This window comes from Neofelis nebulosa, chromosome 2 (assembly GCF_028018385.1).
Source record: "Neofelis nebulosa isolate mNeoNeb1 chromosome 2, mNeoNeb1.pri, whole genome shotgun sequence".
Lineage (NCBI taxonomy): Eukaryota > Metazoa > Chordata > Mammalia > Carnivora > Felidae > Neofelis > Neofelis nebulosa.
In genome coordinates this window covers 73,242,669-73,265,006 of record NC_080783.1, presented here as the reverse complement: position 1 = coordinate 73,265,006, position 22,338 = coordinate 73,242,669, and the positions used below count along the sequence as shown (strand labels likewise).

At 43.2% G+C, this 22,338-nt stretch overlaps 2 protein-coding genes and 1 long non-coding RNA gene across 21 annotated transcripts in view; 1 reads left to right on the top strand and 2 right to left on the bottom strand.

The window, feature by feature from the left end:
• TANC1 (tetratricopeptide repeat, ankyrin repeat and coiled-coil containing 1) overlaps nt 1-18,585 on the top strand; it is a 239,589-nt gene extending 221,004 nt beyond the window's left edge. For all 15 annotated transcript variants that reach the window (XM_058694414.1, XM_058694489.1, XM_058694453.1 and 12 more), the window contains 8 exons: nt 4,570-4,703; nt 6,231-6,354; nt 6,678-6,853; nt 10,202-10,334; nt 11,761-11,852; nt 13,570-13,716; nt 14,616-14,716; nt 15,506-18,585. In XM_058694414.1, coding sequence (XP_058550397.1) covers nt 4,570-4,703; nt 6,231-6,354; nt 6,678-6,853; nt 10,202-10,334; nt 11,761-11,852; nt 13,570-13,716; nt 14,616-14,716; nt 15,506-16,940 — 2,342 coding nt within the window. In that variant the 3' untranslated portion in view covers nt 16,941-18,585. The remainder of the gene's footprint in view (nt 1-4,569; nt 4,704-6,230; nt 6,355-6,677; nt 6,854-10,201; nt 10,335-11,760; nt 11,853-13,569; nt 13,717-14,615; nt 14,717-15,505) is intronic.
• On the bottom strand, nt 12,206-14,548 carry LOC131491592 (uncharacterized). The gene is made up of 2 exons (XR_009251536.1): nt 13,737-14,548; nt 12,206-13,565 (listed from the first exon to the last, which is right to left on the bottom strand). It is a non-coding gene; the product is annotated as an uncharacterized LOC131491592 (long non-coding RNA).
• Nucleotides 18,586-20,737: 2,152 nt separating the features above from the next.
• WDSUB1 (WD repeat, sterile alpha motif and U-box domain containing 1) overlaps nt 20,738-22,338 on the bottom strand; it is a 51,817-nt gene continuing 50,216 nt past the window's right edge. For all 5 annotated transcript variants that reach the window (XM_058694697.1, XM_058694703.1, XM_058694681.1 and 2 more), the window contains one exon: nt 20,738-21,133. In XM_058694697.1, coding sequence (XP_058550680.1) covers nt 20,976-21,133 — 158 coding nt within the window. In that variant the 3' untranslated portion in view covers nt 20,738-20,975. The remainder of the gene's footprint in view (nt 21,134-22,338) is intronic.

Genomic DNA, 22,338 nt, shown 5'->3' with positions numbered 1-22,338 from the left:
TGAATATGTAAAAGATTCCTGGAAATGATCCATTTTACAAAGAACCAGATCTAACTGATGTTTTCAGGAAGCTCGTAATATTGGGTGTCAACTGGGTCTTCTTTTTTTTTTTTTTTAAATTTTTTTTTTTTAACATTTATTTATTTTTGAGATAGAGAGAGACAGAGCATGAACGGGGGAGGGTCAGAGAGAGAGGGAGACACAGAATCTGAAACAGGCTCCAGGCTCTGAGCAGTCAGCACAGAGCCCGATGCGGGGCTCGAACTCACATACCGCGAGATCGTGACCTGAGCCGAAGTCGGACGCTTAACCAACTGAGCCACCCAGGCGCCCCTCAACTGGGTCTTCTTAAAAGGAATGTCTGCTGTGACAAATCTCCTGTTCTGAAGACAGGACAGTATTGCTGAGGTACAATTATTCAGAATCTTCCAAAAACGATCTATGCTTTCATGGGAATTTAATTAGAAAAGTGCCATCTTGTTAAGGAATTTGCAAGTAAAAGAAATTGTGTCCAATTTGAGTCATAAAAAGTGCCATGTGTTCACTCACATTGATTTTAGAGTCTCCATTTCGTGCCAGGTCTTTTCGCACCTTCGTCTCCGAATTTCTTTGGCCAGAAGACAGGCATTTCCCCACTGCCAGAGCCTCACCCGCTCCTCCTGTCTCCCCCCACCCCTCTTTTCTTTTGGCCACACAGAGTGCACTGACCCTCATTAGAGTCTGGTGGTCAGCTCAGAGGTCAGCCTTTTCAGCAGAATAGTTAGAATTCCTGAGCAGAGTCTTGCCTGATTTTGTTTGTTTCAGCATGTGGTTGACTGTTCTTCAGTCTTGCTTGTTTCTCAATCTGGTGTCCTTAAATCTGTGGCTGCTGGAACTTGAGGTGCCCTCTAGCCTCAGGGGTTTTGAGTGATGAGGCCAAAAGTATTCATAGGAGTAAAAAAGGGTAACACAGGTCCTATTGACCTACATCACTTGAAAAGGAGAGCGCCTCATTAGGACTTGATGTGCACAGCGTGGGCGGTGTTAGGCCAGAGCAGACTGTGTGACGCTCTTTCAGCCTGTGCATATAGGTGCTTTATCTCAAAAGGAAGTTAATCACCAAATGCACAGCAGGTCTGGCTGTAAAGGAAGAGAAGGGAATCCAGCTCTGTCGCCAGGCCTGGGGTGGCGCTCTCATCCGCTCATCAGCTGCTCCAACTTCTGGCTTCTCTGGCGCCTCCATAAAACACACGGCCCTATTTTTAGTGCTGGGCTGTCATTTCTGATGTGCTGCTGTTGCAAAAATTCAGTAGCAGCTGCACCAGACATCCGGATTTAAAGGCCCCATTTACAATACAGATGAAACTTGTTTACTAAATAGAAGATAATGGAATGTTAGTGAGGCCCTGCTGCTTCAGGACCTCATCAAACAGAAGTGCCTTGAGTTTGTTCCTTCCCAGGCTGTCCTGCATATCTGCTGGCCATGACCCTGCCTGCAGTGTGTGTGTGGATTTATTCATTCATTCGTTCCTTCGTTCATTCTTTCCTTGCAGTGGTCAGCTGTGACCAGAGGAGGGGAGAGGAGGAGATCCCTAATTGGAGGAGGCTTACAGAGGTCAGCAGGTCCAAGAGGTGTCTCACTGCCCAGAACTTCCATCTCTTGAGCTGCTCATTGGTCGTGTTCCGATCCATCCAGATAACACTCTTAAAAAGTGCCCCAAAGCTTGTGTTACTTAGGAATCATTAACGTTAACACCATGGCGGGAACGGACTATCTTGGGCATGCCTGGGACAGCTGGGGCCAGGGCCTGCTAGTTTAGACTCTATAGTATAGACAGGATCCCCTTGGCCACTGGTTTTCAGATACTCTGGGTATGGGAACCCTCACCTCCACCCCAGGGCATCAGTATATAAAACTGATACAAATACTGTTCTCTTTATGGTGTTTGTTTACAAATTCCTTACGAGTTAAGATGTATGGTCAGTGTCAGTGAGCTTCTTAGGGTAACCCAGGTAAGAATGGCACCTGCAGTCGAGACCCTCGTCTGTGTCTTGAGAAAATCAGCAGTGCAGATGGCAGCTGCTAACTGTGGCCCTTCTTAGAGTTGTAAGAAATTCTTTGGATAGATGATGACAGGAAAGCATTATTAAGATTGCCCAGTGACAGGCTGCTCTGGTGACACATTCCCTGCCTCAGGGGACTTAGGGCCAGAAGCAAAGTGAGCGCTCACTGCCTTTCCAGAAGGAGAGGGCTTGCTTTCTACACCACCTTCCACAGCCTGACCTTCACATGTTTAGGGCCCCGGCCTGGCACATTCGCTCACTTGCTCATGAGTCCTGCCATCTTCCTCACTTTCCTAGGGCACAGGTCCCTGGGGTGGATGGGAAACTCAGGTGATCTGCTGAGCAGCTGTGGCACCTCTGTGTGAACAGTCTCTGGCCCCACTGCACTGTGTCCCGGGAACAGTCCGAGGAGACTTCTTTGTTTCTTGGAAGAACTGTTCTTCTCACAGGCAGATCAGGCCCAGGTGTCAGGTTTACATGCTTGTGCACATGTGGCTCCTGGGGTTGAACTGTGGTCAGGCTGACTGGAGGTGGAGTAGGTGTGGTTGTCTATCCCGAGAGGGGTCTGAGGAGGACAGAAGGATGGAGATGTGCATGTGGAAAGCAGGGTTTGTGAGCACTTGGGTCCCCTAGGCCTGACCCCCTTAGGTGCCCAGGAGAATGGGACACAGACCCTGCGGTCTGCAGTGGAGCCAGGCTGCCCTCTAAAAGGAGGTGCCCTGCTGCGGTGGGGTATGTGTGCTACGTATGACCAAGTCACCGTGCATGTTCCTTTGTGTGTTGTTTCTTTGAACTGATGACAAGTTTGTGATACTGGTGCCTTGTGTTGCCTTCAGTGGTGTGGCGTTTGTTGTTCTTGCTGTACTGTGTTCCATTGTTGGGCTGCACCGTACTTCGATGCACCCCACTGTTGATGGCCATGTGAGCTGCTTTCGGTTTGTGGCTGTTGTCACTACATCTCTCAGTGCCCTAGAAGGGCATCTCCAGGCACATGTCTGCAAGTGGGGTTGCTGTGCGATGGGATGTGGATATCTTTACTCCAACCAGCAGTGTGTGTGAGCGTATCCATTTCTCAATTACTTGGATTGCTGACGAGGCTGGGTACTTTTCATAAGTTCATTATCACTTGGACTTCACCTTTGGTGAAGGGCCTTGTACTGTGTTTTCCTGATTTTCATACTGAGAGGTCTTACTGATTTGTAGCAACACTGGATCTGTTCTGGAAGCCGGGCATGTGTAAGTGTGAGGCTGAGACAACGTTGTCTTAGGCAGGCAGCAGGAATAGAGCCACAGTACCACATTCAGCCTTCTCCTTCCTCATCTGAATTGTCAGTGCTCCCTCCTGAGGTGTCGTTCCTCCCCAGCGCCTTCCTGTCCTGTCCTCCACTGAAACTTGTCTTGTTGTCCTGGCTTGGGATCGTCCCTGGAATCTGTGACCATCCTTTCCTCTAGATGATCATTCATGTGACATAGCAGAGGACGCTCATCCAATTAAACCCCTCTTTTTACTACTCTTCATCAGGAATCATGGCCTGGGACGGGGGTGAGGAGGCATAGTTACTGAAGTGGGGGCATCATGAAAACCTTTCCAATGTATTCTCTTTCCCTCCATTCTATTTTTGTTTTATCCTTGGCTGACTTTCCTAGAACATCACTACCACCAGCGGCCACTTGCTGCTCAGTATCGCATTAGGCTATTTACCTGAGCACTCGAGGCCCCCAACAATCAGATTCCCTTTTCTTGCTTTCTTGACATTCTTAATCCAGCATCTTGACTGGTTATAGAGATTCTAAGCTCTGTATAGACAGGAATGATTTGATATGCCCTTGACTGCCTCAGTAATTACTAGTTCTTGCTGATTGAAATTTATGACTTTAAGGTAAGAGGCTGGACTGTATAATACTGCTGATTGTGTGTGTGTGTGTGTGTGTGTGTGTGTGTGTGTGTGTTGCACTATATTCTGATTATCTCTTGCTGTGGGTGGAGGGACAAAAAAAGCAAAACAAGACAATGAAATAAAAACATAGTGGCTCCTGAATCTACAGTGTGGACTGGGCTTGGTAGGGATGGTTCACCTCTGCTCACCTGCTTTACCTGGTGCAGCGAGACTCTGTCTGGGGATCAGTTATCAGGATGGTGCACACCCATGCTTGCCAGTTTGTTGCTGGCTGGCTGCTGGGAGCTCACCTGGGACTGTCAACCACACACAGGCCTGGGTGCTTCTCCCTGTGAGTGTCACCACAGGGCCACTTGGGTTTCCTCCCACCATGGCAGCTGGTTCCAAGAATGAGTGTTCCGAGGAGAACTAGAAGTTCCCCATCTCAGGACCTGGCCCAGACACTGGCATGTCGTCATTCCTTCTGTGTTGCATTGGTCAGAGCTGTCACAGAGCCCACCCAGATCCAGGGACGCAGGGAAGGGTGCAGAACTGCCTTCCTGGCAGTGGGAGGACTATCCAAGAATCTGTGGCCCCCTTCAGCTACCACACACTAACAGACTCCCTCTGCCCTGTGACCTTCCCTCAGCCCTGACTGCTGCTGCTGGAAGAGGGAAGCTGGAGGTGTGCGAGCTGCTGCTGGAGCACGGAGCTGCTGTGTCTCAGACTAACAGGAGAGGAGTCCCACCTTTGTTTTGTGCAGCACGCCAGGGGCATTGGCAGGTACCCGGTGGGCCCCTGAAGGCTTCGGAAACCGTGGGTGGGATAGAGCTCACTAGCGCCCATCTCCCCAGAGGCCACATGCGGCTCCCCTGACCCTGTCTTTTTCACATTCTTGGCTGCTGCTTGTGCTGTCAGTTCTACTCAATAACCGCCAACATTTGAGGGGCTAGCGCAGTCAGCCATTGTAGGCTGGTAACCTAACTGGGAGCAAGGCTGGTGACCAGGGGAGACCAGCGGCTGCCTCCTTTTAACCAGGGAGGGTTAGTTTTCTGTCATGAGAACTGAAGACTTGCTGTAACATACTTGTTGTCGTGATTTTGTGACCCATTTGTCCAGCACCCTTGGAAGAAGAGTGGTTCTCTTGTGCTCTTTAGAAAAGGAAACATTTTCTCTCTGGTCTAGGACTGTGATTCAGCCTGGTTTCTTTTGTGAGGAGTGGCCCATTGCCTCTAATTTAGGGGCATAGGAGATCTTCGAGAACAGTCATTTATTCATTTATTCATTTTGCAAATAGTAGTCACGTACCCACCCCATGCCTGGTATGAGGTTACAGTCAAGCTGCACACAAATGGATCTTACTACATACATTATAGGAAGAATTTTCTAGACCCAAGTTTACATCACGGAATCATGATGCTAGTGCAATTGTTAGGAGCTACCAGTGCTCTCCACCAAGATTGGCTTTTCAGTTCCATTTCCAAGAGCTTGGTTTGTACCATCTGCGTCCTGTCCTCCTCATAATGTCTATCTGATGCCCTAGCTAATCCTCTCTCCTGGTCTCACCTAAGTCATGGGGAGGTTTGGAAAGCATCTGTCAGTGTCTCAAGAACAAGAAAGCAGTGGGAATACTCCACCTTCTGTTGTCGCCATATAACTAATGCTGTGCCAGAGGGCACTCACTGTGATGGTATTTGTAGGAGACACCTCTCTGGTTTTTTGTTTGTGTTCCCCAGTCTTATTGCCACGCACTGGTTGAAGGCACAGAGCTGAGGCTGGGAATGTCTTCCAGGAAGCTTTGCTAAAAATTACCTTCTGTGAAGGTCAAGCCATCCACTAAGCTGAGAGGCTTAGAAAAGCAGATTGCTTGGGGGTGTGGTGGGTGAATGCTTTCCTGCAGCCCCCACCCTCCTACGGGAGTGTAGCTGCAGGATCATCACCCCGGGACCCAGGACCTTTGCCCCTTCCTTTAGTTCTGCCCAGTGATCCCATAAGCCGCATTGTGGCTGTCTGGTCATGACTTGATTGTGACTGGTATCTCCCCTTCTCCACATTACTACTGTTCATGCCTTGTATGTGCATGTTTTACAGCTATAGTAATTGAGTATGTGAAAAAAAGTACATATTTGGAAGAAGATTCTGTTCAAAGGAATACAATGGAAAGATGGCACGGGCCCTACAAATCACACATGTAAAGAGGCGTTTGAAGAAGGAATCCTTTATTGCTTTTAAGTGTGGAAAACCTGCCTGGGTAGAGAGCACATGATTGAAAGTGGAGCAGGGAGATTGTAATTCCAATGTTTCTTTCAGATCGTTAGATTACTTTTGGACCGTGGCTGTGATGTGAGCCTAAGTGACAAGCAGGGCCGGACGCCCCTCATGGTGGCCGCTTGTGAAGGACACTTGAGCACCGTGGAATTTCTCCTTTCAAAAGGTAGCAGCATGGGAGCCCCTGCAGAGGTTTCTTCGGAATGGACAAAGAAAAGAGCTTTGGTAGACCCACTGGCAGTGCTTTTCAATTCAAGTTTGAAAAGTCTTCTTGTTACGGACATTCTCTGATTCACACACAAGTAGAAAGAATACGTAGTAGACATATATACCTATTACTCAGCTTCAGCAGTGGTGACCATTTTGCCAGCTTCAGATATCACAGGCTTGATTGCTACCAGTCAGGCCAGGTGTTTGCAGATGTGAATCGATTGGCTTCTGGGCTTTGTCTTACTGAGCTCATGTTTTGCGAATGGGCTTTTCTTTCAGGTGCTGCCCTTTCTTCTCTGGACAAAGAGGGACTGTCAGCATTAAGCTGGGCTTGTCTGAAGGGTCACAGGGCAGTGGTCCAGTTTCTGGTTGAAGAAGGAGCCGAGATAGACCAGACGGACAAGAATGGCCGCACTCCCTTGGACCTAGCCGCCTTCTACGGTGACGCAGAGACCGTAGGTACCCCGCAGGTGGTCACACACTCCACCTGCACACCAGGCCAGTGCTGCAGAGAAACCCAGGAGTTGAATTATTCCCAGAGTGCATGTGAGGCTGTGTTGAGTGTGGTCAGTGTGGACTTGTGTGCTGTGGGGTAGCTTTCATTTTTCTCTAATTCTCTGGCATTCAGTCTGTAGCAGAATTTTAGTAAAGATTTTAATAGACTCTTAAAACCTTCAAGATACATGATTACAAACTGTGTCTTCAAACATATGTTGAACATATGTATGTGTGTGTGTGTGTTTATATATATATATATATATATATATATATACACACACAAATGTGTGTGTAGTTTTATTTTCTTCTAGTAACCCATATAAATAGAATTCCTCTACAGAGCATTTAAAAATCACTTTTTTATATATATGAGCGGTTACTAATCAGATAATTATCTGGTTTATTTTTAATAAAAATGTGGCAGTCTAGAAATAATATAAATAATATATATAAATATATATAATAGAGATATATATAGATTATATGGTGTCTATAATATAGACATAATAGACATATAGACATAATATAAATATATCTATATTATATATATTTACATATATATTTCTATATATAATATACATATTATATATATTTATATCTATATATTATAGACATATTTCTAGACAACATAAATAACATAAATAATGTAAATAATGTAAATAAAAAATAACATAAATAAAACATAACATAAATATATAGATATAAATATATAATATATATAGATTTATATGAGATAAATATATAATATTTATATATAAATATATATAATCTATATATTATATATATATAGATTATATATTTGTTATTTCTAGACAATGCTGATTTTTATTTATTAAAAATAAACCAGATAATTATCTGATTAGTAACTGCTCATACATATGTTTATATTATTTCTAGACAATGCCACATTATTTATATAGATTATATAGATGCATATAGATATAATGTCACATTATTTATATAGATAAAATATATATATATAAATAATATAAAATATTTAGGGCACTATATTCATCCCTTTGCCAAATGTTTAATTGAGAGAAGAAGGGATAAAATATTAGTAATATAAGAACTACAAAATGTCTTTCAGGGCAGAAACCATGTCTTTGTCAAGTTCCACATCCCAGGCACCAAGCAGGTGTTAAAGGAATGTTCAGCTCCTTCAGACTTACCATTTTTGAAGAATTAAATATGTCTAATGTGCAAATTAGCCAGAGAGATACTGTGTTTCTGGAAACCATGAAATTTAGAACAAAAGCCATCCTTGTTCTGCATGTCTGGGCCTTGATGCTTTTTAGAAGGCAGTGATGTTCGTGTTAAATGGTCTCAATTTCCTGGACAATGTAAATTGTACTTAATGTTGATTTTCAAAAACAGCTGTTTAAACCTCACATATCCATACTTTTATTTTTCAGCTTCTATTACCTTACCAAATCCTAGTTTGTCAGCATTAGGAAGAGTGAAGGAGCTTAGCATTCTAGGGTAATTTTTTTTCATTGTGATTTAAAAACACATAACATAAAAGTTACCATCTTAACCATTTCTAAGTGAAGAGTTCAGTGGTGCTAAGTACACTTAACATTATTGTACAACTAATATCCACACTTTATCCTGTAAAACCGAAACTCTGTACCCAATAAATAAGACTGTTTCTCTCCTCCAGTCCCTGACAGTCACCATTCTACTTTGTGAATTGACCACTCTAGTACCTCATACAGGTGGAATCATAGAATATTTTTCCTTTTATAAACTGGCTTTATTTCACTTAGCATAATGTCTTCAAGGTTCATCCACCTTGTAGCATGTAACAGGATTTCCTTTTTTAAGGTTGAATAATATTCCACTGTATGTCTGTGCCACATTGTGTCAATCATTTCATCTGTCAGTGAACACTTGAGTTCACTCCACCTCTTGGCTATCGTGAATCGTCACAATTTACAATAGTCCACTGTGGCTATGCAGATATCTCTTCAGGATCCTGTAGACTCTTCAAGAGTAGCATGTAACAGGATTTCCTTTTTTAAGGTTGAATAATATTCCACTGTATGTCTGTGCCACATTGTGTCAATCATTTCATCTGTCAGTGAACACTTGAGTTCACTCCACCTCTTGGCTATCGTGAATCGTCACAATTTACAATAGTCCACTGTGGCTATGCAGATATCTCTTCAGGATCCTGTAGACTCTTCAAGATTTATCTATATTCTTTTGGATATATACCCAGAAGTGGGATTGCTGGATCAAGTGGTAGTTATATTTTTAATTTTTTTGAGGAACTTTCATACTGTGTCTAGAGTGTTTGCACCAGTTTACACTCCCACCAGCAATGCTCAGGGGTCCTATTTCTTGACATTCTCGCCAACACTTTTTTTTTTTTTTTTTTTTTGATAGTGGCCATCCTAATAATGTGAGGTGATAATCTCATGGTTTTGATTTTCATTTCTCTAATGATTAATAATGTTGAGCATCTTCTCATATGCTTCTTAGTCATTTGTATATCACCTTTAGAGAAATGTATATTCATATCCTTTTTAAGATTGGGTTATTTGGGTTTCTTATTGTTGAGTTGTAGGAGTTCTTTATATATTATGGATATTAATCCTTCCAGTGTCATTTTGAATAATTGGTGGACTGTCAGATTCACATGAAAATCTAAGGTGACTTCTTTTCAGCAATTTGAGTAGCCCAAGTGATTTTTCCTCTGTGTTCCATTTCTGAGTGACTGCTGTCATACCACGTCAAATCAAGCTATGCACCATGGTCTCAAACCTTGCCTCTTTACATACCCAATATTTAAGTCTCTTTCCTAAGCCTTAAAGTGAGTAATAATTGGTTTTTTCTAATCTCAAGCTGCTAGTTTTTCTAGCTTGCTATACCCAGGCTGTGTGGGTCTGAGTGTTTCCAGAGGTCCCATTGCTGTAGACTGCCAGTATGTAGGAGCTGTTGTAGAAGTCTGCCTCCTAAGTAATTGGAGATGAAAATATGACTGTGGCCATCCCTGTGGTCTGGGAAGTTGATATACATATACTCCTCTGTGGTATATGAATGCATGTACATAACATGTCCCTCCCTAGGAGTGTTCACCCGCCTCCCTCATTGCTGATGGTAGAGTGGACTTTAGCTATGGATTATAGCCCTCTTTTCGGTTACCCGTTGGCTTCATTTCCATTAGGACCCTTCATGGCCAGAGGCGTTGAAGATCACAGTAAAGCTAAGACTGCCAGTTCCACCCCAGGATGCAGAGGTGGGTGGGGTGTGACACCTCTGCCACCAGCCACCCCTCAGGGCTCTGTCTCTCCCTGCAGGTACTGTATCTGGTTGAGAAGGGAGCCGTGATTGAGCACGTGGACCACAGCGGCATGCGCCCCTTGGATAGAGCCATTGGTTGTCGAAATACATCTGTAGTGGTTACACTGCTGAGAAAAGGAGCCAAATTAGGTCAGTGAACACCTCATCTCAGCAGCGGGAGAGGGAGGTTCACTTCAAATTCTAGAGTATGTCCGGGGCCATAAAGACTTACCTGATCCCAGGTTAAGAAGATGTCAGGTGCCTAGAGATTTCTTTTCTGTCCTCTACAAGGCTCATTTAAACACAGTCATTCAGAATGCTTAAATAACTCATGACATTATCACTGCAATGTGGGTAGAAAGCAGTGGCCAATGTTGAAGACCAGTCTAGAATTGTAGGGTGTTAGGGATGCCCGGGAGCCACGGCACTGAGCAGCTCCATTCAGCTCTTCGGGGGAGGCTGGTTATGTGGTTAAGAAAGCTCACAGGTGGCTCTGCTGAGCAGCTGAATTGGCAAACCACTGTTCTGGAGTAGTCCTAGTCGGGTAGGGTAGCCACAACTCCAGCAGTTTCTGTGAAGGAAAGTTCATGGGATTTTACTGGAAACTAGATGGGGGAGGGGTGTCACTGAAGGATAATGACAGGGCAGAGGGGACTCAGAGTAGGAAGAGCCTTGTTCTCTGTGCTTGGTCGGAGCGTGAGCCCCCACTCACAGTGTGTGGGTAAAGAGCAACAAGAACATGGCTCTCGTAGTTTAATACGTCAGACCTTCAGCCAGTGGCAGCCCCCAGGAGGGGACTGTGGCAAAGATGAACAGATCTGATGTTACTAAGCAGTTCACAGTACCAGAAATTATTCTGAGCAGTTTCATGTTTTATCATAGTTAATCCTCACCTACCCTCTAAGTAGGTAGAGATAACACCATCATGTTGCAGAGGAGTAAACCAAGGCAAAGTGGAGGTAAATAGCTTCCCTAAGGTCATGGTAATCAGCAGAGTCAGTGGAGCAGAGTAGTCTGACTCTGAGACTGTCCTCTCTTAAGCATTATTCCCTGCACGTGCTCAGAAGTGGGGCTGGCGGCTGGAGAAACATGAGCTGTGACAAGAGGGTGGACCAACCAGACAGAGCCAACCTGTCTGGGCAGATGCAGTATAGACTGCAGCAGAGAGCGAGAGGCTGCTAAGAACACGTGCCTTCACTTACCAGCAGACATGGGCCCTGCAGGAAGCTAAGGAGATTATTCAGAAGCCATGTTTGATTTTCCCCAAAGATCCCAGCAGAAGGGAGGGATGGGCCTGGCTGCTCTGACGCCTTGGTTTCCCAGCACTCTTTTCATCAGAGTAACAGGTGCACGGGGTACAGCCTCCTCCCAGGAGCCTCATTCAGCGTGAGGCAGATTGGAAGAGAGACCAACTCCTGGGGGTCCTGCTCCCTGTCCTTACTTGTACTGTTGTCTGGAGGCTGCAGGACACAGTATGCTGCCGTCTGTGACCTGGGCTGCCATCTGGCCCCAGCAGCAGTAAACTCCTTCCCTCCCGGAGCACTGACGTGCCTCTGAATGCATGTTTGTTTTGCAGGAAATGCCGCCTGGGCGATGGCTACTTCCAAACCTGATATTTTGATTATACTTTTACAGAAATTGATGGAGGAAGGAAACGTGATGTACAAAGTAAGTGGTATCGCCCTTTTCTGGGATGTGACCGCCTACGAGCAACCTCTTAGTTTGGTGTGGACCGGGCAGGACCATGCTCCTGCCCACCACACCTGTAGCCAGGCTTCCGTGGATGCTCTGGGAGATGCACACCTGGCCTCGTGCCCAGGCTTTCATGTCTCCACAGCAGAGCCTTCAAGGTGGAAGGCACTATTCTGTCGTTGAGAACTGTTATTTCTGAATGAATCCTCACAGCTATGACTGTGACATATGGCCTGAAGCCTTGGTGTGAAGGTAGAGTGGCCTCAAGCAGGACATTCCTTAATTCAGGAAAGGGCCACTCAGGAGACATTTTCTGAAGAAAAGAATCGTTAAGTCTCCTAAGACTTTATTATCTTATTTTTAATAGTTGTAAGCTTCTGCAATTTGAAACAGTTTCTAGAGATATTTTTACTTAAGATAGTCAAGGAATATATAATACTCAGTTACTGAGGAGATGATTTTTTTCCCCATTTTCCCTTAGAAATGGAAATATAAAGATTAATAAAAGTAAACATTTTAAATAAAATTTGAAGTAAAATTTCCAAAATAAGCCATTAGTTTAGATCAGAGGTCAGCAGACTTTTTCTGTAAAACGCCAGACAAGGAAATAGGCTTTGCCATATGGTCTCTGTCACTGCTCTCCAGCTTTGCTGCTGTGGCATGAAAGCAGCCACAGGTGATACAGAACATATGGGTGTGGCCATGTCCCAGTCAAAGTGCATTTGTAAAAATGGGTGGCAGGCGAGATTTGGCCCAGAAGCTGTAGTGTGCCCACCCCTGGCTTAGATAGATGCTTAGGCCATAGACCTAGATCACTGTTCTTTCCAGGTCTGTAATTAGACAGAAGTAAAAGTTCTGAAAATAAAACAAAAAACTGCATTATGACCATTTTAATCCTTTTATCAGGAGGCTGCTGCATGGACTGCATTTAGTTTTTCCCTTTTCTTTTTTTAATAATAACAAATATGTAGGCAAAAGCACGACCCAGCGGGGTTCCTGACTTGTAATCCGTTTGAAATTGAGTTCAGAGTATATGTTGTTGTGGCTTTGAAGTGGTTTTAATATGAATTTTGGTAGGCAATTATGTTAGAAATATCAAGCCATTTTCAGCAGACTTCACACCTGCTGTGCTATGGAACTGACTGAGCAAATTGATTTCTTTAGCCTTGAAAATGATGTGCAGTGCTGTTCCAGTTTTTAAAGCCCATACTTTAGTTCCTCTCACAAATGATTATTCTACAGCAAGCTCTAGGTTTCTCCACAAGACTGTACTTGCCTTGGGAAGGGCATCATTTCTTTATCTGATTTCTATCGTTACAGTTAGCATTAAAGTATTTGTCGAGGAAGGATCATTCCTGAAATGGTTTTCAAAAATATATAACAGAGAGGATAATCTGATGTATTAAGATTGATGGTTATCAATTAGGCAGTTTACAGACTGTTTCCTAGAAAACCAGTTTGTGCCTTCCCCGTGAAGCACGTCGTGCAGAAGTCCGTGCGGACAGCGAGGCTGTGCGGGCTCATGCTGGTCAGGGCACTGTGTCCTCTGCAGGACCCTTCCATGTGCTCGGATGGTTTTGGTTGCGGGATGAGAGGGACGCGGAAACCTCACCAGGGTCTTCAAGTTGCGGGAGGCTGTTCATCTTGAAGCATCCGGGAAAGGATCAATTTCTGTGCCTTTTTTGATTCCTAGAAAGGGAAGATGAAAGAGGCAGCCCAGAGGTACCAGTATGCCTTAAGGAAGTTTCCGCGGGAAGGATTTGGAGAGGACATGAGACCATTCAATGAGCTAAGAGTTTCCCTCTATCTCAATTTGTCTCGCTGCCGAAGAAAAACAAATGTAAGCTGTGGGCCCTTAACCTTAGTCTGTTCCTTTAGCGGTAGAGTGTTTTCTAGCGGTGAAGGCCAGCCCTTATGCAGACCGAGTCACGGAGCCTCCTGTGTGGTTTGTTTGCACGTTGCTGTGAACTTGGCGTGTGGGGGGCCTGCTTCTCCTTAGGTGGCCGTCACGTGATCGCCGTCACTGCGTCCTTAGAGTGCTGAGGGAATGCACTTGGAAGGCACTTTCCTCGGCCTCAGCAGTGACAGGCGAGCCGGCTGCCGCTCCTCCCCTTGCCAACATGCACTTCTGTCACGGGCCACCCTTCCCAGACTCAAAAGGGTGCTTTAAAGTTCAACACGGATGTGTTAAAATCCGTATGCCAGTAACCGGTTAATTTGTAGTTCTCAGTAGTTAACTCATAGTTAATTTGTAAACAGAAACTATAGATGTGCTTCAGTACTTCTTTCTCCTGCTTTTTGTTGCTATTGTTGTTCATTTCATCTTCTCACCACTGAATCCATTGACCGCCTGCTTCTGTGCCCGCGAATGCGGCCCACCTTGCTGTTGCAGTGAGTGGGCGTCTCCGTCCCTCTTGGAATCTGACCCTCCGTGCGCCTGCGCGTTGCGTGCTCCCCTGCCTTCTGGTGCGCTGCTTCTACCCGCTGTTCCGAGTCGTCCGTTTTTTACTTCTCTACTGGGTTCTTCTCTTAAAATATGAATAAGCATTAACTATCTCCTAACTTTACTTATTTTAAACTCCTTAACTTTAAAACAAAATAAATAAAACTTATGTTGCCCTTTACCTATTCAGTCACGTCCCAGTTCTCTGCTAACCTTGAGAGGAAATCTGTTAAAAAGATGTCTGTACTCATGTCTCAGTGCTTCTTTTGACTCCTGTATTTAAATGTTGACACCAGGACTTTGGCATGGCAGAAGAATTTGCTTCCAAGGCGCTCGAATTGAAACCAAAGTCCTATGAAGCCTTTTATGCCAGGGCAAGAGCGAAGAGAAATAGCAGGTACTGTCTGGGGTCTGATCTATGACTAAGGAAGCCTTCTTGTGTCTGTTTGGTATCAAAGCTGCTGTTGACTTTGGGAGTTTCTGATTCACCAGCATTGCTCTAATGACTCTCCTCCCTTTTGATACTAAATTGGTAGCTTCCAAGGGGCACAGCAGTGGATATTATCAGTGATGGCTAGACTTTTGTTTTCTCCTAACATCCCAGTAACTGTTCCTTCCCTGCACACTTGCTGCAACACAGAATCTGTATTAGTCTGTGCTCACAGGGAACCTGCCAGCTAGAGACATTAGAGTAGGGGAGATGGGGAAGGGAAGATAATCCTATAAGGCTTTTGGGTTAGAGATGGACACGGTGAGAGGCAATGGTGAAGAAAACTAAGAGGATTCTAACACCCACTGGTTTATGTCTGTTCCTGCTCCTGGGCCAGTGGTGGTTAGAGATGTATGGGCCCTGGCATGGTGCAGGTGTGGGTCAGAGTTCACTCCCACCTAGTGGAGTAGCTCTAAGCTCGTGTAGAATAGCTCCTGTCCACCACAGTAGGTGTGCCAAACTCACTCAGCTGCCTTTTTTTTTTTTTTTAAAGATTTTATTGTTAAGTAGTCTCTACACCCAATGTGTGGCTCAAACTCATAACCCCAAGATCAAGAGTTGAGTACTTCACCAGCTGAGCCAGCCAGGCGCCCCCCTCCCCTTCTCTTTCTTTTCAGCAGAACTGTTTTATGAACAGTTACATTGGGAGCATGCTCTTACGTGGCTCCTAACCATATCCTCTGCTTTCACGTATAGGCAGTTTGCCGCGGCTCTGGCTGACCTCCGGGAAGCTGTGAAGCTCTGTCCCACCAATCAGGAAATCAGGAGGCTGGTGGCCCGCGTCGAGGAGGAATGCAAGCAGCTCCAGAGGAGCCAGCAGCAGAAACAGCAGTGCCCAGCGCCAGCCCCACCCAATGACTCCGACAACGAGGAGGACGCTCCGACCCCTGGGTTAAACGACCACTTCCATCTTGAGGAGGCTGGGGAAGAAGAAACTTCCTCCCAGGAAGAGTCTATTTCCCCACCGCCCAGGTCTCAGCCATCCTCCTGTGTCCCCTCTCCGTATATCCGAAACCTTCAAGAAGGGTTACAGTCCAAAGTCAGGCCGGTGTCCCCGCAGCACAGGCCAGGCATCGGTAAGGCCCCGAGGGAAGCTGTAGCTCCGCCCGGGCTGGTCCTGCAGCCCACCCGGCAGGCACAGATCGTGAAGACCAACCAACATCTGGGTGCTGGACAGGCCGGTGTGAGAAATGGTAGCACAAAAATGCAGGTCGCTGCTCAGAATCCTCCCCCGAGCCCTATGCCAGGTGGGATCCCTGCAGCTCCCGGTGGTGGCAGAACCCAGCGTTTGGAGGGCACGGGCACTTTGACTGTGGGCGCCGGGTCTGGCCATTTTGGAGAGAGGCTGGGCCCCAGCCACGGTGTCCAGCTGCAGCACAGCGAGGGCGGTGCTGCCTACCCCTTACCGAGCAAGGTAAAGACTGCAGAGAGGCTTCTGTCTCACGCCTCCATAGCCGTGGATGTAGCCCCTCTCAACCAGGGCGGGCCGGTGAGCTGCGGTGACGGGCGACACCCGGCTTCCCTCACCAGCTCAGGCTCTTCTGGTTCCCCGTCTGGCAGCATAAAGATGTCAAGTTCAACCAGTAGTTTGACTTCAAGCAGCAGTTTCTCAGATGGCTTCAAAGTCCAAGGACCGGATACTCGCATTAAAGACAAGGTTGTTAGCCAGGGTCAAAGTGGGACAGCCGATCACAGACCGCGCAGTACTCCGTTCATGGGCATCATGGATAAGACTGCAAGGTTCCAGCAGCAGAACAATCCTCCAAACCGTACCTGGCACTGTCAGGTGCCGGAGGGGCTACTGCTGAACACGTCCTCTGCAGCCGGCTTGCAATCCTTGAACTCTGAGAAGCCCTCTTTCAAACAAGCAGGAGGATATAGTAGCCAAGCCAAAACCTGTGCTGTTTCTACCCTGGGTGGAAGTGTCCATAATGGGTCACAGGTGAAGGAGCTAGAAGAAAAGAAATGCCAAATTCCGGTCCACTGTCAAGATAGCAGGATCACTAAGACTGTTTCTCATCTGTATCAGGAAAGTATCTCCAAACAGCAGCCTCATGTCAGTAATGAAGCTCACAGGAGTCACCTCCCTTCAGCAAAACCAAAGCGATCATTCATAGAGTCAAATGTGTGAGCCTTAAGAGAGACGCATATGTGGGATTGGGGAAACCGTGCGCCAGCTCTTGGTGGTGATTCAGAGGTTTTTCGTGAGAAAAATTACCTTGTAGCCATGTGTTTTTTTTTTCTTTATTCCTTGGGGGTGGGTCAGATGCCACTGATATATATAAAATATGGGATAAAATTTCTTTGATAAATAGCTAGGAGTCACCATAAATAAGAATGCTAACCAGAATGAAAATTTATAGTTATGCCTATTAAGTTAAAAAATTTAAGACCACCAAGAAGACATTAACTCATGGTTTTCTCTTATGAAATTCTTTGGTTTTTACCACTTTTCTCCTAGCGTTTGCTATGTGGTAAAATCATAATATTTCTTAGAGAATGTAAATGTCTAAGTGATAGGTTTAACTTATGACAAATATCCAGATGATGTATTCTGGAAAAGATGGAATCTTCAAGTTTCAGTTCCATTGAGTCAAATCCCAGTTTTTACATATAAATATATAAAAATTTCTGGCTGAACATGTGTGACTATAAATGTTATACAGCTGATTCTTTTCATTTTTTTTTAAGCAAAATACAAGAATATCCAAGTATTGTTACCTTCATAGTAGTTCTCTTTTATTTCCATGTTAGGGTTCTCACTAAAAACATTTTTATAGCACCTTTTTGGAATTATATTCCCACTTCAAGGTGTTTATAATATTTGGAAATAGTATAAAGCCATTTGGAAGCAGGATTGGTGGTCAGGTTGGATTTGGACTAAACTAAGGATACAGCTTTCTTTACGATATGTAAATTCGTTCTCAGCTGGTTCCCAAACTGCTTTTAACAATGATACCATTCCTGGAACAAGCCCTCCAGGGTCCTTTAAGGACAGTATTTAATTTGGATAGTTAAGGTATGGTTAGTTGTTGCTTTTGTTTCATTATACAATCATTACTTTATAGTCACATGTTGTACATATTAAATAGCCAAGTTGTATTCTGACTTGTAAATATAACTATTTCAAGTAATCATAAAAAAACCTCATATATTTGCATGTTCTTTGTAAGCTTCATTCATGCTGGTTGTTGCACTGAACGATATATTACTATGGCATGTTAACAGTATACCAGTAACAGCACTTTATCTCATTTATATGAACACCTTTGAGGTGCTACTTAAGTCCTAACTGATGTACTATTCATTTGTAAAGATAAGGTACAGCAATGAGCCTTGGTTTAAAGGTATTTTTATATGAAAATGGTGTGCTATTGGAGGATGTTAAAATGCTAGTTTGAGAGAGGTAGGAGAATAGTTGTTTTATATGGTGGGATGTGAAATTTATTTTCTAGAATTGGGGAGAAGTAAGTTCTATATTTACAGAAAGTTTTAAAAATGAATCGTTGTAACGACATTCCTCTGAGCATCATTATGGTTTTGTACGAACAGGAAATCTGGTGTCATTCTTCAACATTTGTGCCTGAGTGTGAACGGTGTACTTTGTACAGCTTTATCATTTTTCTAGGCTTTCCCTGAGTTCTGCTAGAAGTACTTTGGCTTATTTATTGTTTGTTGTTTTCTTTAATATTTGTGAAAGTCTTACTCTTGTTATGTAGTTTTGTTTCTGCACAACTACTGTACTTTTCCATATGGAATAAAGAGTATTAATAGAATTTGTTTTGTATTAAATGAAACAGTGGATAAGTAGAGACTATCCTGAGGACAATGCTTTGCCTTGGTTTAATCCTGGGGGATCTTGTTACCCTCAAGAAAAGAGTGAAAAGTCTATTTTTATAGTAATACTACGACATGCATATTAAATGTCATTCAATAATTTCAGAACAAGGGTGACAGCTCCAAGAGATCCCAGAATACTCAATGGTTAACATGAATCTTTTTGCCTGAACTAGGAAGAGCATTCTGTAATTCTCTGTTCCAGAAATCTTGGTGTCTGTTTTGACAGGGAACAGGATCCCTTTAGTACTGTCAGTCACTCTCAAACACTGGTCAGACACCAAACTCTGTGTTGATGAAAGTTCTTCACGTTTGTATCATCATTCAGTTAGTCTTTATACCCACATAGTTCTGTATCAGGGTAGGATAAATGAACATCAAACTGGGTTGTACTGGGATAAAACCCTGATATGCAGTCCGGTACTGCTTCAGATACTGTCTGGGTGTGGCTGTTACAGCAAGGTTGGGTATCTGCAGCCCTTCTTTAAAGCTAAATATTAAACTAGTTCAAAAACAAAAACAGGTGGGAGGAAAAGCATCATTGGCCCATAAATGTTGAATGACTTTTGCTACGAAGCTGATGTGACTACGGGAATTTATTATAGACTACGTTATGATTTTGACATAGTCTTAAAGATATTTGGTCCAGTTCCCCCAGAAAGAAGTGAAGTCTTCCTGGGAAGCTCTGGTCAGTCCTGAGAGCCAGTGAGCACTGCTCCCACGAACACCTGAGTGAACAGTTGGGCCTGGGAGTGTAGCCGAGGGGCCTTGTGGTGTCCCTTCCTGTGGATGGGTTTGGATTTTGGTGTGGGAGCAGGGAGGAGGCGCTGTCTGGCTTTGGTTTGCGTACATGACTAGAAGTACTTCACTTTAGTAAGTTACTGGCATCTTAGTTTTCAGCCACAGGAAACCATGATGGTGAAATGTAGAAAAGAAAATCACCTTTAACACATTTAAGAGATAACCAGTCTTTTATTGTGTTTTCTATCAATGACGTCAATAATTTTTAGTAATTTTTATGTAAAAAACCAGTGTGCCTCCTTTGGAAAATAAGTCTAGCAAAACAAATATTTGGCCCATTAGTGGACTCTAGGAATTAAAATCTTTTGTTAAAATTGGGTTAACATACTTTCTCTATAGAATACAATAGAAAAGCACCTAATGCCTGTTCCAACTTTTTTTTGGTCTTCACTTGAACGTAAGCAGCATGGGTGGTATGAAAAAGAAAATCCTCTTGTAGAATCACAGATTGTAAATCCCAGCTATGACACAAAGGAAATAAAATTCAGTAATACATTAGGATGACAGAAATTTTACAAAGCAGTTAAAAGATAATTGGGAGATTTTTGTGGTAGCTAAGCTTTCCACGTCTGTAAACATGTAGCATATTAGCTGTAAATTTATAAAATATAGGAAAAGAATATATACATAATTACATCACTCTTCCCCTCTCATTTCTGAGTTTTTGAATTTTAGAGCAGCTAAAATGAGGGTTTTGGGGGCAAACACAGAATCTTGGTTCCTGCCTTTGTTCCAGTTGAGTTCTGACCAGCCTTCCCACTAATGGCTTTCATTCTGGGAAACAACTTACAAAAGGTATGTGAAGTCAATACCACCTCAGCTTTGTGAACTGGAAGTTTTCTTCTTGTGAACGCTTATCAGGATGTTGTATTAAATATCAACCTATTGTGTAAAAATGTATAGTTACCCTAGCTTAGGATATATGAGAACTTCAAGGATTCTGAACTTTAAAAGGAGGCCAATTTAGTACTTTATTTCAACAAAGTCAACTTGACATATTCATGATAATTGATTCCATCTAACTTGTACACAGGTTTGGACTGCAGGGAAAAATCACTGCCACCTTGCAAATTTAGAATCCAATAAAACTGCTCATTAAACATGTCCAGGTGATTTTCCCAGTTTAGTCATAAATCTAGTTATTTTGCTACAAATTCTCTCTAGAAGGATTCCAAAGAGTTACCAAATTAATGGCTATTAACTAGGATTTTAATGTTATATTCTAGATTATTCTGATGTTTGGTTTTAATGAGAATATGACCTACATCTAGCAAGAATCAATTTTGCGTATTGCAATTTTAAGTCAAAGTAAAACTTTATTTCTCCACAGATTATCTTTCACGTACAAAAAAGGCTTTTATAGTACGAAAGGAGGTCAGATATGTTATTTTGTCCATATAATTCAAAGAATAAGTTTTTACGGGTAAGTAAATTCACTTTTCTCCTGTTTTGCTTTAATATCTGATTAGTATTTACCTTGAAATCATTCAAATGAGATCACTGAAAAATATATACAATATAAACTATTTTATTTTTGATGTGTCTCCAGCCATCGGCTAATGGCCATTTTCAGAGTCCTGTTTGGTGTAAGTACCACTGAAGGAAGAACAAGATTTGTCATGGGACTTGTACGTTTCTTTTTGCTGATCCAATTTTCCATTGCTTCCTTTTCATATGAATAGCCGTCTAAAAAAAAAAAAAAACAACACAAATTATTTGCAATTTCGGGAGGCTGGGATTTACTAAAATGAGTTGGGTACACCAGCTCCACTGCCAAGGCCATCACTGTGATTTAAGTGGGAGTCTTGTATCACTACTCCTAAAATACTTCTGCCACAACACCCTAAATATTCCTTATAAGATATTGAGACTGTATAAATTACCTTGAATAGTGTCAATATTTTACGGATAATTTTGAACACAAAAAGTATTAAAAAAAGAGAGACCCTGTCCAAAATTCAGATATGGCAGAAAGGAAGAAAGGAAAAGAGCCAGGGAAAGGTGAGTGGTGGTGATGATAAATGGCTTCATTAGAGCTGTTAGCGACGTGTGAAAATTAATATGGCTAAAGAGAAGAGCCTTAGGAGTAACTCAGCAAAACTTTGACATACGGAAAACTCAGGGAACCAGATACCAAGAGATTATAAAACTCACCCCACTAAGGACTTGACAGTAAAGCGATTTGTGATTAAAAAAAAAAAATTCCACTGGCTAATCCATGTGCTTAATACCACATCTGTGCAAAATTCTTTATATGTATAGCAAAGGTAAAGCTTTGTTTTTATATATGTATATACTTTTAGCTCTTTCACAAAATCTTCCTTCCTAATTACATTTACACATTTATTTGCTTTAATTTATGATGCGTACAACAGTTTCAAACTAACAGTGCCAATATATTGCTAACATAAGATTGAAAGAAATTGCGGATTTCTTTCTGGCTCTTTGTGTCACCAAAAATAGATCCAGTAGGGCTTCTAACTGAAATACTGTGAAAATCACTGGGGTAAAAAAAAATTCTTCCATTTCATTATGTCACCACTTTGACATACAGCTATGTTCATTTGCTTCCCTCTTTATCCTCTCACTTTTTAGATTGGTTTGTCTTTCATGATTTATCTCTGTAAAACACTTAAGTGAATTCCAAGTAAAAACTATAAAAGAAGGTGCATTCGGAGGAGTCTAATCAGTCTCTGTTCAACACCTGTTCCCTGCCTTCCCATACAGGGAACTATGTACACTTCTGTTTATCCTTTTGTTTTCTGAAAATATAAGCAACTGTATGTACACACAATACAACATTCTTACATGAGAGCTAGCATACTGTACATTACTTTGTACCTGCTTCGTTTTCACTTAACTGTAACTTGCTTTTTTATTCCTCCCCTCCC